Raw genomic sequence first — 16535 nt, 5'->3', positions numbered from 1 at the left:
ATACAAATTCAAAACTACAAAGTAAACAAGCAAAACAGAAATATTCTTTATAACGGTACATGTTCAAAAAGCAGTAACTGAACAACAGGGCAGCATTTCGGTGTGTTTTATGTTTTAGAGAAGGGGAGGAGTTGTACAGTCTGATTTCCTGTGGAATAAAAGACAAGAGAATATGAGAATTAAAAAAAAAAAAAAGATGGTCTTTGGAAGGTATGTTCAGTTTCAAAAGCTATGAGTGTGTGTGTGTGTGTGTGTGTGTGTGTGATGACTATAATAAAGAATTTCTGCACTGAGAAAAAGACGGAAATGTTGTTTACTTGAGTCTCACTGATAAAGGAAGTATAAGGGCGGTTGTTGAATCCAGTCCATAAACTTGATTAAACACAATTTAACTAAAATAACTGATAGTTTAAAAATTAGGAACAGAATTAGGAACATTTCTGCTGTTTGTGTTTGTCCAGAGTGGTAATGTTTGAAACTCCAGGAAGCTGCTAGAAGGTAATAATCTCTGAGCCAGTGGTAGATAAATGATCAGTGCATTAGCTAACTGCCTCAGCAAGTAAAAGCTCCAGTGTGCTGCACAGTCCCATGGTCTGGGTCCCTGCTAGTCTAATTAACTAGACTAGAACATGATAGTTTCAGATAATGTCATGTAATAATGTAGCTAGGTAAAGGTGCATTAGGTAAGATTTCTCAAGATTATGTCTCTATCAGTTAATTAGTTAAAGCTGAATAAGATTTGAATGATTTCTTCCCTCCCGTTCTTTTTCCACAGAATTAGCATGCTAACTAGAGTTAGCGTTAGCAAGTGTTGTCATGGATAATAAAGATAGTAAAATGCCTGGATAGTAAAGATATTAATAAGTATTTGCATTAAAAGGTAATAAAAATAAAAAAGTAACAGTGTTGTGATGATCATTTGAGAAATGGTCAGAGCACGGCTGGAGTTTTCTCCTCGAAAGGTCTTTAGTTTCAGATGTAAATGATTTGGTGATCGTCAGCCGGTGGAGATCGGGGGGGACGACGACTTCGGACTTTACAATCCTTATCAGGGAAATTTGCTGCCAGGACAAATAAGAAAGAAAATCTTCTAAAGGTAAGAACATGCTTTGTTGTGGATGTTGTTGTTGTTGTTGTTTATTCCGCTGTTAATCCGCGGTCATTTATTCATGTGTTGAATGTGTAAGTTTGTCTACTGCTTCGACACCAGTAAAGTTGATCTATCTATCTGTCTATCAGTAAAACCTAGCAGTGGTCTGATGTCCATGTTCAGGGTCACAGCGTGTTTGGATTGAATTGAATAGCACTGAACATTACAGGTGTTTTGGTCGCGTTACCTAGGCAACAGAACGGTGGTTGTGACGTCACAGTCAGTAGAACACGCTTCTGTTCCAAAACTGAATTCAGAGACTTCCGTTTTCACTCAACTTCACACTAACCAGCTGTGTATCAGACGCGTGAAGGTGAAGGTGAAGGTGAAGGTGAAGGTGATGGATATGATGAGCTCTTTCAGGAGTTTAGTAGGATTTGCAGCGTGTGCAGCTGGAGCTGTAGTCATGGCTGCTCTAGGATATTATTTTCGTCATAAGTGTGGACATGAGGAGCGGAGGACGGAGGCCTTCGAAGGCACACCTGTCCACGAAGGTAGAGATCTTTCCATGAGTGCTTCTCAGTCCTGGTGTAACCTGCACTGTTAAATGTAATTCTCTAAAGTTATTCACACACACAGGTTTCAGTCAGGGATGTAGTCAGACCGTTCAGGCTACAATGTGGTGGCCAGGTGACCAAATATTCAGCTTTATTGTGCTGTGTGAGGTGAAATACTAATCAGCGTCCATAAAGAATTACAGAACGTCATTTTATTCCCCTGTAGTAGTAGTAGTAGTAGTAGTAGTAGTAATAATAATAATGTTATGCTTCATTTATTTAAACTCTGATGAACGCCTGCTTACGGGATGTTTGTGCTTTTGCTTTTAGACCCGGTGCAGATTGTCTCTTCAGGCTTTCTGCAGTCTTCTGATGGACACAAGGACACGCAGATGGACAAGGCCAACCCTGAGGTACTCCTCAAACCTCAAGCACATTCATTTACCAGCTGGAAACGAGTTATTAGGCATTAGATGTTGTACTGGATTACAGTTAAGTGTAATATCTAACAATACACTCTGTAGAGACCTTTTGTCCCTTACACCCGTCCACAGGAAATGTCCGGCTTTTCTGCATGATTGATGACTTGTTCACCCAAAGTGTTTGTGTTGTACATATCTCCAGAATGGAATTTGGTCCTCAGAAGTGTCGAAACGTGTGTGTAAACGTAAATAAAGCCTACAACATATTGAACTTTCAGGGGTGTCTGGCCAAGGCCGAAGAGGAGGAGGATGAGGAGGAGGATGAGGTGTCCGTTGTTCAGCTGAACAGCGAGGAGCTCCATGTGCTGAACCTGGAGGACAAAGTCATGGAGCTGGAGAAACTGCTCTCTGAGCTTCACAGAGAGTCTGAGATAAAAAGCAAGGTGAGTGAGAAAAGCCTCGCGTTAAACAGCTCTTCTCAAACGAATATGAGTACCAATACAACTGAGAAAGAAAATATCTCCACACTGGACGTGATGTTCACCTGGGCCTTCAAACTGTCCAAGAGACACAATACACACTCTGACCAGACCGCGTTAAGTTCTGATCAGTTATTTATTGATCATATGCTGGGTCTCATTAAGAAATGTTCTGACCTATGGCTGTCTTTCAGGAGCTTGAGCAGGAGCGACAGGCTCACAGAGTCCTGAAGGAGAAGTATACTGAGATGGAGGTGGTAGGCCAGAATGAGGGGCTACTAAAGGTATTCTTTCTTCATGAAGCCGTGACTCCTGAATCTGCGCATTTCAAACACATGGCATTTGGGTAGCAAATACATTAGATACATACACTCACATAATGAATACATTTTTTTACTTTTTTATAAACTTCCAGTCCTGTCTGGATGAAGCTGAGGAGAGAGCTAAGATTGCTGTAGAGTCCAACGCTCAGCTGGAGCGCGAGAACTCCAACCTGAAGAACCAGGTCAAAACACTGCACGGGTCAGTGGAGAAGTTGGAGGGAGAACTCCATGAGACCCAGCAGATGTGTGAACAGATACTGAAGGTAAGTGAGAAAAGCCTTTAATAACAATTTAGAAGTATTCACATAAACAGAAAATTTTTATCTGTAAAAAGTAAGTAAAGCAACCTTTTGGATGTTGAACTTTCAGGGTCAGCAGTCCGAGCTGACGAACCTGGAGTGCGGGAGCAGAGTTCGGGAGGAGCTGCTCTTTAAGGTAGCCAGAGAGTCTGAGATGAAAAGCGAGGTGAATGAGAAAAGCCTCACATTAAACAGTACTTTTCACATCAATTTGAGTACCGAACAATACGGGAACTATTGAGAAAAGAAAACAAAGTGAACTGGCCCATTGCAGATGTGAACATTAAGCTCTCACATGGTGTGTTTTAGGAGCTGGAGCGAGAGCAAAAGTTTTACTGCACCCTCTGGGTCAATTACAAAAACACTGTGGTAAGCTTTTCTTCTCTTAATGAGAATTTTACTAAATCTATCCGATATTATAAATTGATTTTTATAAATTAGGGAATAGGCTTTGCAAATGTTGTAACATAAACCTTTTACCTTTTCTCGTGAGTGGTGATACGGTCCTTACAAATGTTTGACTGTGTGTAGACGTAAATAAAGCTGATGGCATTTTGTGTTGAACTTCCAGTCCTGTCTGGATGAAGCTGAGGAGAGAGTTAAGATTGCTGTAGAGTCCAACGCTCAGCTGGAGTACCAGAACTCCGTTCTGTTGGAGCAGAGAAAAACACTGCAAGACTCGGTGGAGAGGCTGGAGGAACAGCTGTGTGAGACTCACGGGAAAGGTGCCAAGTTATTGAAGGTACGTGAGAAAAGCCTTGCATTAATCTGGACTTGTAATTTAAACGTGAATGAGTGATGTGGCAGGAGATTTCAGAGGAGGTTAGAGGAGGATGTTTCAACATGACAATGACCCCAAACACACAACCAGAATAACTCAAGAAGGTTTATCCAATCTTCCGAATTGAATCCCATTGAAAATGTAATGAATTGGAGATGAATTGCTGAGAGGAACTGGACAAAACTGAACCGCAGTCCTACAGAAAGATGATTAGTTCTTACGGTATATGTCTCCAAACGGTAAATGTTAACGATGGCCTTGCAGTAAAGTACTGATGTTGGTCATTTGTAGTATCTGAAAACCTTTATCAATTTCCTGCTCTCAGAGTACTCTGAAGAACGAGAACGTCTTCCTGAAGGACCGGGTACAAACACTGGTGGAGTCTGGGCAGACGTTGGAAAGACAACTCCATGAGACCCAAAGGCTCTATGAAGAGATGCTCAGCGTCAGTGAGAAAACAATTAATAACAATTTAGACTTGCACAAAAAGAGATTTTTACAATCGTATGGCCAAAAGTACAACAAAACACCTGCAAACTAAAAACAATTGCCGATGTGAACGTTAAGCACTCGTTAAGTTTGAACCTCTTCTAGCTCATGATTGTCTTCTAGGAGCGGGAGCGAGAGCGGACGGATCACAGAACCCTTTTGTCCCAGTATGAACACATTAAGGTAAGCTACTTTCACATGAAGCCACGACTGCTGTGTGTGTGTGTGTGTGTGTGTGTGTGTGTGTGTGTGTGTGTATAAGAAATGTTTCGTAGCCAGAGGAGTAAATACGTAATGTTGGGAAATTTAAGACTGAGTAAAGTATCTCACTGTCCTTCTAAACAACAACGTCTATTACATTTACATTTACATTTATTCATTTAGCAGACGCTTTTATCCAAAACGACTTACAAAGCGACTATTCCAAATCAGGGGACTCTTACGTTTTAATTTATTTATTCATTTTCATATGATTCATTTACATGTGATTCATTTTCTTGTGATTCATTTTCATGTGATTCATTTACATGTGATTCATTTACCTTTTCTCTTCTCTCCTCCCTTCCCTTTCCCAAATATTTCATTGAGAAGAAGAAAAAAAAACAAAGGAAAACAAAATTAAAAGTACCAGAATCCCCCCCGCCCCTCTCATGACTACTCAATAACGTTCCAGAAAGATCAGAAAAGATCTCTAGACACTCTCATAATCTACTACAGAGCTAGTAGTACAGCACGGTGCTGTATTGAACCAGTATGGGGTCGTTTAAGCAGAATTTCATTATAACACTTCTATATGGTGTTCCTGTATGATCTTTGTTTAATAACGATGGAGGTAATACATTTAGGAAACGGGGAACAACATGCGTAATGAAGTAATAAAATGACTCTCTTTAGAGACCCGGTACGTGATGTTCTGCACGCAGCGTGTGGACCGCCTGGTCTGTGGAGTGGGAGCTCTATATAAAATCATTTCTTTTGGGATATTCGGGCCAGTTGTTACAGAAACACGGTAGAGATATGGCTTAGTACGGCAGTATTTTGGTCCGGCTACCGGAACAATCCGCTGACCAAAAAAACACTGTGCTCATTTGATTCATATCTGTATTTGACTCTGACTTTGTGTCTGTTCATTCTTAATCATTCATTTACGTTCCATCTGTTGGTCGTTGAACTTCAAGGGCTCTCTGGCTGAATTTCAGAAGAAAGCTGAGAATGCTCAGGACTGCAGAACTCTGGAGAAAGAGATGTTCTGCAAGTCTCATTAGAGGACTCTGTGTTACAGAACTGTAATGTCAGAAGATGTTAAGGTACGTCAGAAAAGCTTTCCACGGAGCCGTACTTTTGAATAATAACATGGCTCTGCTTTTGCTGTTGAGTTACACTACAGGCTGAACTCCTGGTCCTCAGTAAATAATGCTAACATATTTCTGTTTTTTTCTCTTTTTAACACGGAATCAATGAAGTCAAAGAAGCTGAAAAATATAAGATCGCCAACAAAGATGCTGCACATCGTTTAACACAAAGAACAAAAAGAATGACCTATGAACCATTTTGAAATGTTCCGTTTATATTAGGGACGTCACGATACCATAAACATATCTTACGACTCTACACCAGCTGAAGTATCACGATACCTCGCAGGGTCGCGTTCATTCATCATTCAAATCTACAAAATGAACCAGATTTACAGAGATACACAGATACCAGTGAAAAATGTTTCTCTGAAGACTTTATTAACGAGAATGAAGAACGGGCCGTCGGACAAGCTCAAGAACAATCCTACAGTTGGCGAGTCACTAATTCAACGTGTCACGTATTTCATCTCCTGTTCCCTCGGGCCGTGAAATCATGCGAATGGAAATTGTCCCCAGAGTACGCAGAACGAACACATTAGGAATAAATAAACTGAATTCGGAAACAAACTCCAAAAAAAAAAAAAAAAATCATAAAATTGGGAACGTTAGCTTGCGTACTAGCAAACACGGCCAATTTTATTATTCACCCACGGCGGTTAGCGTAACGTTAGCTCGCTTACAAACAAACAGGAAATGGTTAAAGATTAAGGTGAAGAATTTTGGTTAAATGAAATGTGTCACTAATCTTTGTGTGTGAAAGCAGTGAGACGTGTCATTTTAGTGAAAATAGTATTAACTGCTGCACACAACATTACTTACGGTACTACCGCACTGACGATACGACCGTTTAAAAATACACTGGCATATTTTGAAGCTTTAGTATCGCGATACTACCGTAGTAGCGGTACTGTTCAACCCTAGGTTATATATTGTTCTAGTAAGGACTTTTGCAGCTGCCTCATAGTACATGTGGTTTTACACGTGTAACTCCTACAAGCAACGTTATTGTATTTAATTTTTTTTTTTCTTTTTTAAACAAAAAACCCCTTGATTATTTTCCAAATAGAGTTGTCTTTGATAAGAAGGATGGAGTATAATATAGTGTGAAGGATAAAAATTTCATTTCTTTTCTAATTGTTTACAGACAGTTTTTTTTTTTTTAGCAATAAAAACAGCATTTTGCTGTAGTTGCTCAGACTAACCCTGGGTTTTATGTGTCACAAAAGTTTATATGTGTAATAAAAATGTATATCATTAATAAAAATATATGGTATAAAAAAAAATAAACAAATACTGAATCCATACTGTATCCTAACACTGCATGAAGTTAGATATCCTGTGAAGTAGACGCCTAATCTCGGTAGAATCTTAAACAGTTGCCCAGGTCATGCACTTTTTAGACGGTCCCTTACTGACCCCATGACTGTAAAGCTCTGATGAACTGCGTTTCTGAAAGATTATCTTCCGCGGGCTTTAACCAGAGAAGATTAAAAACCATATTCAGTTGCACTTGGTTCTCGTTCCACTCCAGAGTAAGACAATACACATTTTGTCCTTTTTGTGTGTTTATTTCTTGAGAAATAGAAGAGAGAAACTTGAATGTGTAGTGAATGTGCAATATAAACCCAACTTTACCGAGGTGACCTGTGGTAGTCTGCTGGGTTTGGACCCCCGGGGGTGTGTGTGGGTGTGTTTAAATGATACAAGTACATGTGTACATGCCCTATACTTAAGATATGCTGTAAATACAATCTGAAAAAAAATCTCTTACAAAAAGATTGTGATCAGCTCCACGGTTGCCATCGTCAGTGAGTGGGTTCCATGTAGCTTATAAACGGGTGACACTGTCAGGATTTAATGCGAGGTTACTTATTTGCTCATTGTTATCTTCTCGAACTATAGGACCATCATAGTCAGTACCATAGTCTTCAGTTTCTCCATGTGTGAGAAGCTCATACCCGTATACCACATTGCCAAGCGTGTCATGGACTGGCCTGAACTTAAAGTACGGTGGTTTCACTGTTGGAAAGATTCTCTTGCAGATCACCGTATCCGCTCCAGGTACACAAAATGTAAAGCCCATATGTGGACTTCACTTGTGGACTCCAAGATTTCAGAGCGTTCCGTGTACTGGAAAAGTTGCTTGTAGAAGTCTGACATCAGACTAACGTCGTTCAGTTCTTCGATTATGAGCACTTCGATCGACTATAAAACTCCCCCTTTCACTTCCCCGATTGTGTATCATGTACCTGGCCACTTCGATGTTCTCACCACCTCCATCTCCTCGGACTGTAAGGTAGACCAAATCCTGCCACACCCTGCTGAAAAAAGGTAAGTGCTGTATATGCGCCGTTGTTGGTACAGCATTCAGGATAAATAATAGTCCGTCATATATAGCCCCCGTGGAACACAAATCTCCATGCAATTAATTTGTGATTTGAATGGATGTGCCTAGAGAAAAGAGAAGGGTTAGAACCAACTGACATGGATTTTTGTCTGCAGCATAATAGGAAATATGATGAATACTAACGCCGTCGTGATACATACCAAAGATGGTTTGGTCCTCTGACATTATGTACACTCCTCCTCATTGCATGTCTTGTACGGATCATGGTGCCAACAGGGTCAACTGCTGCCAGTCGATCCCGAACACGCCTTCTCTGGATAAACAGTCCTCTACTCCTGAGGCTTCCGACAATGCAATTAAAACTAAATGTTAGCATCATCAATATAAGCACTCTTCAAGATATCATTTTAATGTTTGAAATCTAGTATGCTGCCTACTTGCCTAGGACAAGTGTAACTCCGGCATTAACTCCAGCACATCAAGGTCCAGATCTGAAATAGAGCTGAGATTAGTCCCAGTGCCATACTGAAGACGTCGTCTTCGTACTGCTCGACAGCTCACGCCCGAACAGGTAGAAATAGAAGTCCAGGACATTCCTGTCTCTCTCAGCTGGGTCAGCTGTTCTCTGGTGAGACCATACCTGTGTAAGAAAACACACTGAAATGTAGACTCTTAATATTTAAAGCTTGTGTGTGGAACCATTCGGATTTATTTTATTCAGATCCACTGAGAAATTAACCGTCATTACCTCACAATTCCATTTGATCGAACGCTCCTCATGAAATCGAAGTAGTTCTGTATTGCACAATGCAGACTAATAACATCAAACACGTCGCCAAGGTTCAGACTGTTTCATTTATTTCCCACTTGTCCGTTTTAAAATACACAGCACATACTATGGAGAAGGTAACATGCACGCGCACACCAGAACCAGAAATGGAAAATTGCATGTAATTAATTGATTGTTTCATAATTAACAAAGTGATGTTCTGTGCTGGAGATAAGTATGTCTGTCTGGGGAGGAATCTGTATAAATGATGCATGTAGGGGTAGTCCGTCAGCAGAAATGTGATGATGTTCAAAACATAACGATCATAATCACCTTCGGTCGCCCGCCAGTCCTGGAGAGAGAATTGTTGGGGTGGGTTGGGGTGGAGGACTGGTTCCAGTTGAAATAACATTTCTGAGAGACTGCCGTGTAACTCCGATAGCATGGGAGTGATTTGATTATCCTATAATTATCCTATTTTTCATAATTGTACATAGTCATGCCTACAAATAATAATTACCTGAGTGTGTCTCAGATGGTCCAACGTCCTGGATCGAATATGACGATGCTGCTCCAGTAACCGATGAAAATGCTCCATGCTGTTAAAATTTCTTGAAGCATACAGTACTTTCTTCAAACAATATCAAGTGTTTAGCTCTGTGAAATCTCTCTGTATGTCGTTGCACTGACAACTAATGCAGTTTAATAAAAAATACCCCTTAAACATGTTGAAAATGGCAGGATAACCGCAGTGTACACTACAGCTCACACTTAAAGGGTCATATGCAGTAATATGTTTAAGCGGACACAGTCGGACCCTCTCGCGCGCGCTTTCGACCCTCTCGCGCATTTTTTGCCTTTCGTTGTCTCTCCCCATGCGCTTCACTTTTTGTCCAGTTTGGCGCCTAATAGAGCGCCGCCCCTTTGAGTGAGCGAGTGAAACGGAGCGCCGCCCCTTTGAGAGAGCGAGTGAAACGGAGCACCGCCCCTTTGAGAAAGCGAGTGAAATGGAGCGCTGGTCCTTTAAGAGCTCTAACCCCCCCCCCCCCCCATCAGCTGATGCGTGACGCCAGTATTTGTACTCATTTCACTTTCATTATTGTTTCTTTTCTTCATTTTTTTTTAGTAAGCAGGAAGTTGGAGATCATATAACGCGTCCTGTGAGGTAAAAGTGGACGAACAAGAGGATTATTCCGCTGAATTCAGCCATTTTATGACCAAGTCTAGTCTAGGGAGTTGCAGCTTGGCGACAGAGAAGTTGACAGGGCGCGGGCGCGGGCGCTGCTTGTGTGCGGTCTGTGTTATAACTGGCTAGCTAGCTTGTTGCTAATTTACTTCCTTGTTTGAACTGTTTCTTTATTCGGGTGTTTCCACAAGTGTTACTGGTTTATACAAGCGCTATTACACATTACGACACACACGAGACAATTCAGGAACAGAAACTATGAGAGTGCCTGAGAATTACGAAATATCTCGACAAAAAAAAAAAAAAGTTTTCCTCTAACTTGTAGTGGTGTGTAAATTTGTATTTCGTTTAATATTTAATCAATTTATTTGGTCTACGACTCGAAAATCATTGGAAAGTTAAGAATGAAACTTGTCTGCGGGTGACGTCACACGAGGCGCTTGTCCGGTTCGTGGCCAATCAGCTACTCACGACAGTTACTCGCGTGCGCTCAGCCAATCAGCTTCCGGGGACTCTTCGTCCGCGTGCCCGAAGTTGCCTCTGTGGAGCACAGGTCCTGAAGAGCGAAGTGCAGGAGATAAGAGAAGAAAAAGAGCAAATATTTACCGTTATTTCGAGGCAATGCTGGTCATCTTCGGTTCCCCGTTCTTGTAAGAGCGCTCTGTGTGTGTGTGTGTGTTATGGGAACGCTGAGGAACGGCTGGACGAAGAGAGAGAGCTTCATTCTCTCCGTGGACGTGGGAACGACCTCTGTGAGGTGCCATGTTTATGATAAACACGCCAACATCCGGGGATCCTGCAGCCGAAAGGTAACCAAACACACCCGAGTCTCTTCACCTGCGCCTTAACACTCTTCCTACAGTCCTCCTGCTTTATCTCACACACCCTGAGTGTTGTGTCGTTAGGAATAGTGCTTCTTTTAGATTCATAATTAACTAATGAATTTCTGCACTAACACGCCTGATTTAAAACAACAACCTAATCAGCTCATTAACAAACTCTTCATCAGAAGGAACTGGGTGTGTCCTGTGAGAGGTGTTTCCCTAGCCACGCCCCTTTCATTCCACCACCAGCTACTTGGTCTCAGCTTAAACAGGACAAACTTCCCTTTTACTTGTACTGTTTGTATGACGTGTGTGTGTGTGTGTGTGTGTGTGTGTGTGTGTGTGTGTTTGTTTGTTTTGTCCCAGGTACCTCTGCTGTACCCGGAGCGAGGCTGGGTGGAGGTGGACCCGGAGGATCTGTGGCAGAGCTTCATCAGTGTGGTGAAGGGAGCAGTGCACGGTCAGAGCTCCACCCTAACACACACCCTAACACACACCCTAACACACACACACACACACACACACACACACACACACACACACACCCTGCTGTTTAAGATGTGTCAGATTCCTTCTGTAAAACATTATTGTGGAAATTTCCAGCTCTGTCGAACATGAGTCCAGCTGTTCATATTATTTGTACCTTTTATTTTGGACAGATATGAAGCACGACAAGCTTTTGAGGTGTGAGTGTGTGTGGGTGTGTGTGTGTGTGTGTGTTAGTTAGTTAGTGAGAGGAATGTTGAATGCAAAACTTGATAAACTTGTTAAAATGCTTCATGGCCGTGTGAAGGAGGATCGGTGACGCCGTCGCGTTTCGAAACGCTTCTGTTTGTAGTAAAGCGGAAGAGGACGATCAAAAATCAGGAGCATGTTTTGTTCCATATTTCGCTGGTGACATCAAACTCGAAACACTGAAATGATATATAAACTCATCAAAAAAAAAGAAATGTCCTCTTACATTCAACTGCTTTTATTTCCAGCAAATTTCTTAACGTGTAAATATTTGCATTAACGTAAAAAGATTCAACATCTGAGACTTAAACTGAAGAGGTTTCACAGACGCTTGAGGAACAGAAATGGAAGAATGGGTCCCTGAATAAAGTGGAGGTGGATATCAGAAGGAACAGTCAGTATCTGGTGTTCTCCAGCTGCTTTAAGTACTGCAGTGCATCTCATCCTCATGGACTGCACCAGATTGGTCAGTTCTTGCTGTGAGATGTTCCTCCACTCTTCCAAGTTCTCCATCATGTCTGGAGGACACACGCTTACATGTGATGTTCCACTGCGAGGACGATCAGCTGTCCTTCCTGTCTCCCTGTAGCACTGTCTCAGGCATCTTACATTACAGACATTACAGTTTATTGCTCTGAACACATCTGCAGTCCTCATGCCTTCCTGCAGCAGGGCTATGGCATGTTCACGCAGGAGAGCAGGAACCCTAGGCATCGTTCTTCTGGTGTTTTTCAGAGTCAGTAGAAAGGTCTCTTTAGTGTCCTAACTTATTGTAACTGTGACCGTAATCACCTTCCACCCGTAAACTGTTTGTGTCTTAAGGACTGTTCCACAGGTGCATGTGCAATAACTGTTTATAGTTCATTTAACAAACGTGAAAAACATTGTTTAAACCCTTTACTATGAAGATTATTCAGATTTTACAAAATTATCTTTAAAATACTGTCTCCTGAAAAAGGGACGTTTCTTTTTTTTACTGAGTTTATTTCTATCCAAAAATCTAAACACTTGCACAGTTATGTGTGTAGTATTTTATTTATAAATGGGAATGAATTAAATATTTTGTGTGTGTGTGTGTGTGTGTGTGTGTGTGTGTGTGTGTGTGTGTTACAGACTCAGGTTTACAGATGAGTCAGATGGAGGCGTTAGGTATCTCAACTCAGAGAGCCACCTTCACCACCTGGCACAGGTACGTGTGTTTGAGTCGTGTGTGTGTTAGTGAGAGTAGTGTGTGTTTGTGAGAGTAGTGTGTGTGTGTGAGAGAGAGAGAGTAGTGTGTGTTTGTGTGAGAGTTGTGTGTGTTTGTTCTTGCGTCAGTGAGTTTTACGGTGTTTTTCTGGTGATTGTGGTGTTTCAGGAAGACGGGGAAACCGTTTCATAACCTGATTGGATGGCAGGACCTGCGAACGGCCGAGATGGCCAAGTCCTGGAACAACTCGTACACCATGAAGGTGAGATCACACACCTGTGCCCGAGAGGGTTAAACCTTTCCGACAGTTTAATAATCCAGCTCCGACTGATGTGGGTCTGATCGGGGCGTAACCCTGGGACCGGTTCTCGTGCTGCAGCGTTAATGATCAAACACTCCTGAGCGGTCAGACTTCATAAGCACACTGTCAGATCTTCCTCTGTAATTAAAATAAGATTATTCCTCAGGATAGATTCATACTGAGGTAATTAACTGTCTGCGTGACGTAAACTCAAGAACTACTTTTAGAAATCACAACCCGATGTTGTCCTAATGTAAAGGATGATTAAATACTCCATGCTAAGATCTGCATGCTGGTAAAAAACCCGCTAGTTCTACTCAGTGTACTCATGTTTACATTGTTACTATAGCAACCTGCCTGGATCTGTGAGACAGCGTGACTGCAGTCTGAAGAAGTAAATTGGATTTGTACTTTCTGACAAAGTCTAATTATGCAGAAATCAGTGCTAACTCTGTGTGTGTGTGTGTGTGTGTGTGTGTGTGTGTGTGTGTGTGTGTGTGTGTAACAGGCAGTGCACGGTGTGATGAAGATGCTGCACTTCCTCAGCAGATGGAAGCGTTTCCTGGCGGCAAGTCTGGTGGTCTTCACGCCGCAGCATGTCTCCATGCGTCTGGCCTGGGCTTTACAGCATATTCCTCAGGTTTATTATTATTATTATTATTATTATTATTATTATTATTATTATTTACACTGACCTGAGATCAGCTGTCACTGCCACTAACCTTATCCATGACCATTTAATTCTCATGTAGTGTAACCCATTCGTTTCTCTTTCTCTGTCTGTCGCTCGCTCACTCTCGCTTGCTTGCTCGCTCACTCGCTCACTCTCACTCGTGCTCACTCTCTCTCTCTCGCTCGCTCGCTCACTTTCTCTCTCTTACTCACTCTCTTACTCGTGCTCACTCTCTCTCGCTCGCTCGCTCACTTTCTCTGTCTCTTGCTCACCCTCTCTCCTGCTCTCTCTCTCACTCGCTCGCTCACTCTCTCTCATACTCTCTCTCATACTCTCTCTCTCTCTCTCTCTCTCTCACAGCTGAAGCAGGCGGTTGATGAAGGAACTTGTTGTTTTGGGACCATCGACACATGGCTGCTTTATAAACTCACTAAAGGTAAAAACACCAAAATGAGAGTGCTGCCCACCCTGAGGCCTTGTGCCCCAACCCACCCCCCACCCTTGGGGTCTTTTGCCGCCTCCAGCCTGAGCCCCTCTGGTGCCCCCCCCCCCCCCACATACATGATTAATCATTGTTTGTGATTCTGTTTTTATTACTGTGAAATTGTAGGTTGAAGTGTTCGTATGTTTTGTTTGATCTCTGCAGGTTTGGTCCACGCTACAGATTATTCCAATGCCAGCTCAACTGCCATCTTTGATTCCTATCAGGTATTTTACAGCTCTGAAATGTATAAGCTACTGTTCAGTTCAGAACAACACATTTAAGATGAATAAAACGCATTCAGTTGGTTTCAGGCAGTCAGGACCTGTGACTACATCCACAAACCACATGACCATAACTACTGTGCACATTTATCATGTTTCTCTGTGTGTGTGTGTGTGTGTGTGTGTGTGTGTGTGTTTGTGTGTTTAGATGTGTTGGAGCGGGTTTTTGTGTTCTCTCCTCTCTCTACCTCTCTCCATTCTCCCCACGGTGCACAACACGAGGTACAACATGTTTAAAAGATGCTTTGTGGATTATTTTTTATTTGATGAATTACCTGATTAAACTTTAACTCTCTCTCGCTCTCTCTCTCGCTCTCTCTCTCTCTCTCTCTCTCTCTCTCTCTCGCTCTCTCTCTCGCTCTCTCTCTCTCCAGTCACCATTTTGGTTCCTCTGATCCCGACATCTTTGGGGTTTCTATTCCAATCATGTCACTTGTGAGTAGTTATTTTCTATATTATTTATTTTATTTATTGTCTGTGCTGTATTTACTTTAACGTTTTCTTCAATTTGTAACTTTACAGTCTTACTCTCAAATGCTTTATTTACATCAGTCTGTAAAAAAAACAAAAAAAAACAACCTATTAATTTATTCAATTAAAAAAAAAAAGATTTAGTTTTAGGGTTATTTGTTCATAATAGCATAAACCTGTGTTTTGGTCAGTATGTGTTTTTGCTTATTTATTTGTATCGTTTTTAATGTTTTCATTTAATTTGTTAATGTGTATTAGTATGTCGTAGCGTGTAATAATGTTTAATGTGTTAATTCCTAATAGTGTCTAACAGTATGTGTAATAATGTTTGTGTATAATAGTATGTAGTAGTACATATTAATGTTTAATAATGTATAATAGTGTGGAATAACGAGGTTAATCTGGTGACTGTAGATGGCGGATCAGCAGGCGGCCATGTTTGGCGAGTGCTGCTTTGATACTGGTGATGTAAAGATTACCATGGGAACAGGAACATTTATGGACATCAACACAGGGAACAAACCACACACGTCTGTAGCAGGTAAACACACACACACACACAGTCAACACGGTTGACTTTTACAGCTTTTAACAACCTTCGAGCAATCTAGAATATGCAGTAATGTGTGTGTGTGTGTGTGTGTGTAGGCCTGTATCCCCTGGTGGGCTGGAAGATCGGCTCTGACGTTGTGTATCTTGCTGAAGGAAACGCTGCAGATACAGGAACCGCCATCAGATGGGCTCAGGAGATCGGTGAGCAAACACACAGCATCTAAACACACACACATCATTCAGGTGTGTGTGTTATACAACACGGCATTACTGCGCAGGGGGCTGTTACTAAACCCAGACAAATAAAATCCTCTGATCTGCTTTAAGACACTCAAATTGTGCTGTAGGTTCTTACACTGTGTCACTTATAGAGTCGCTTATATTCTTACACTGTGTCACTTATAGAGTCACTTATAGAGTCACTTATATTCTTGCACTGTGTCACTTATAGAGTCACTTATAGAGTCACTTATATTCTTGCACTGTGTCACTTATAGAGTCACTTATATTCTTGCACTGTGTCACTTATAGAGTCACTTATAGAGTCACTTATAGAGTCACTTATATTCTTGCACTGTGTCACTTATAGAGTCACTTATAGAGTCACTTATATTCTTGCACTGTGTCACTTATAGAGTCACTTATAGAGTCACTTATATTCTTGCACTGTGTCACTTATAGAGTCACTTATATTCTTGCACTGTGTCACTTATAGAGTCACTTATAGAGTCACTTATAGAGTCACTTATATTCTTGCACTGTGTCACTTATAGAGTCACTTATAGAGTCACTTATATTCTTGCACTGTGTCACTTATAGAGTCACTTATATTCTTGCACTGTGTCACTTATAGAGTCACTTATAGAGTCACTTATATTCTTGCACTGTGTCACTTATAGAGTCACTTATAGAGTCACTTATATTCTTG

General features: G+C 41.5%; 2 protein-coding genes across 11 annotated transcripts in view; both read left to right on the top strand.

Annotated features, from left to right (window-relative positions):
• The first annotated feature begins 990 nt into the window (after positions 1-990).
• Positions 991-7097, top strand: LOC128624420 (tropomyosin-like). Of its 10 annotated transcripts, XR_008388768.1 has the most exons (14): positions 1350-1644; positions 1730-1810; positions 1978-2060; positions 2348-2512; positions 2743-2832; positions 2964-3134; positions 3241-3336; positions 3480-3539; positions 3742-3912; positions 4277-4396; positions 4564-4623; positions 5032-5191; positions 5335-5449; positions 5619-5747. XR_008388768.1 is itself a non-coding variant. In XM_053652058.1 (13 exons), the coding sequence occupies exons 1-12, from the start codon at positions 1491-1493 to the stop codon at positions 5703-5705; spliced, it is 1308 nt and encodes a 435-aa protein (XP_053508033.1). In that variant the 5' UTR covers positions 1350-1490; the 3' UTR covers positions 5706-5747; positions 5904-7097. The 10 variants fall into 10 exon arrangements, 8 of the variants coding, with proteins under 8 accessions (XP_053508039.1, XP_053508033.1, XP_053508034.1 ...); XR_008388767.1 differs by having other exon boundaries at positions 5032-5449; XM_053652058.1 differs by lacking the exons at positions 5032-5191; positions 5335-5449 and adding an exon at positions 5904-7097 and having other exon boundaries at positions 1730-1780.
• A 2901-nt stretch (positions 7098-9998) lies between these two features.
• The window catches only part of gk5 (glycerol kinase 5), a 9582-nt gene continuing 3045 nt past the window's right edge, over positions 9999-16535 (top strand). The window contains exons 1-11 of the mRNA XM_053651272.1: positions 9999-10906; positions 11288-11381; positions 12770-12845; positions 13014-13107; positions 13655-13786; positions 14180-14255; positions 14466-14527; positions 14733-14806; positions 14959-15019; positions 15470-15596; positions 15704-15808. Coding sequence (XP_053507247.1) covers positions 10778-10906; positions 11288-11381; positions 12770-12845; positions 13014-13107; positions 13655-13786; positions 14180-14255; positions 14466-14527; positions 14733-14806; positions 14959-15019; positions 15470-15596; positions 15704-15808 — 1030 coding nt within the window. The 5' untranslated portion in view covers positions 9999-10777. The remainder of the gene's footprint in view (positions 10907-11287; positions 11382-12769; positions 12846-13013; positions 13108-13654; positions 13787-14179; positions 14256-14465; positions 14528-14732; positions 14807-14958; positions 15020-15469; positions 15597-15703; positions 15809-16535) is intronic.

This window comes from Ictalurus furcatus, chromosome 20 (assembly GCF_023375685.1).
Source record: "Ictalurus furcatus strain D&B chromosome 20, Billie_1.0, whole genome shotgun sequence".
Classification (NCBI taxonomy): Eukaryota; Metazoa; Chordata; class Actinopteri; order Siluriformes; family Ictaluridae; genus Ictalurus; species Ictalurus furcatus.
This window is presented reverse-complemented; position numbering and strand designations above follow the sequence as displayed.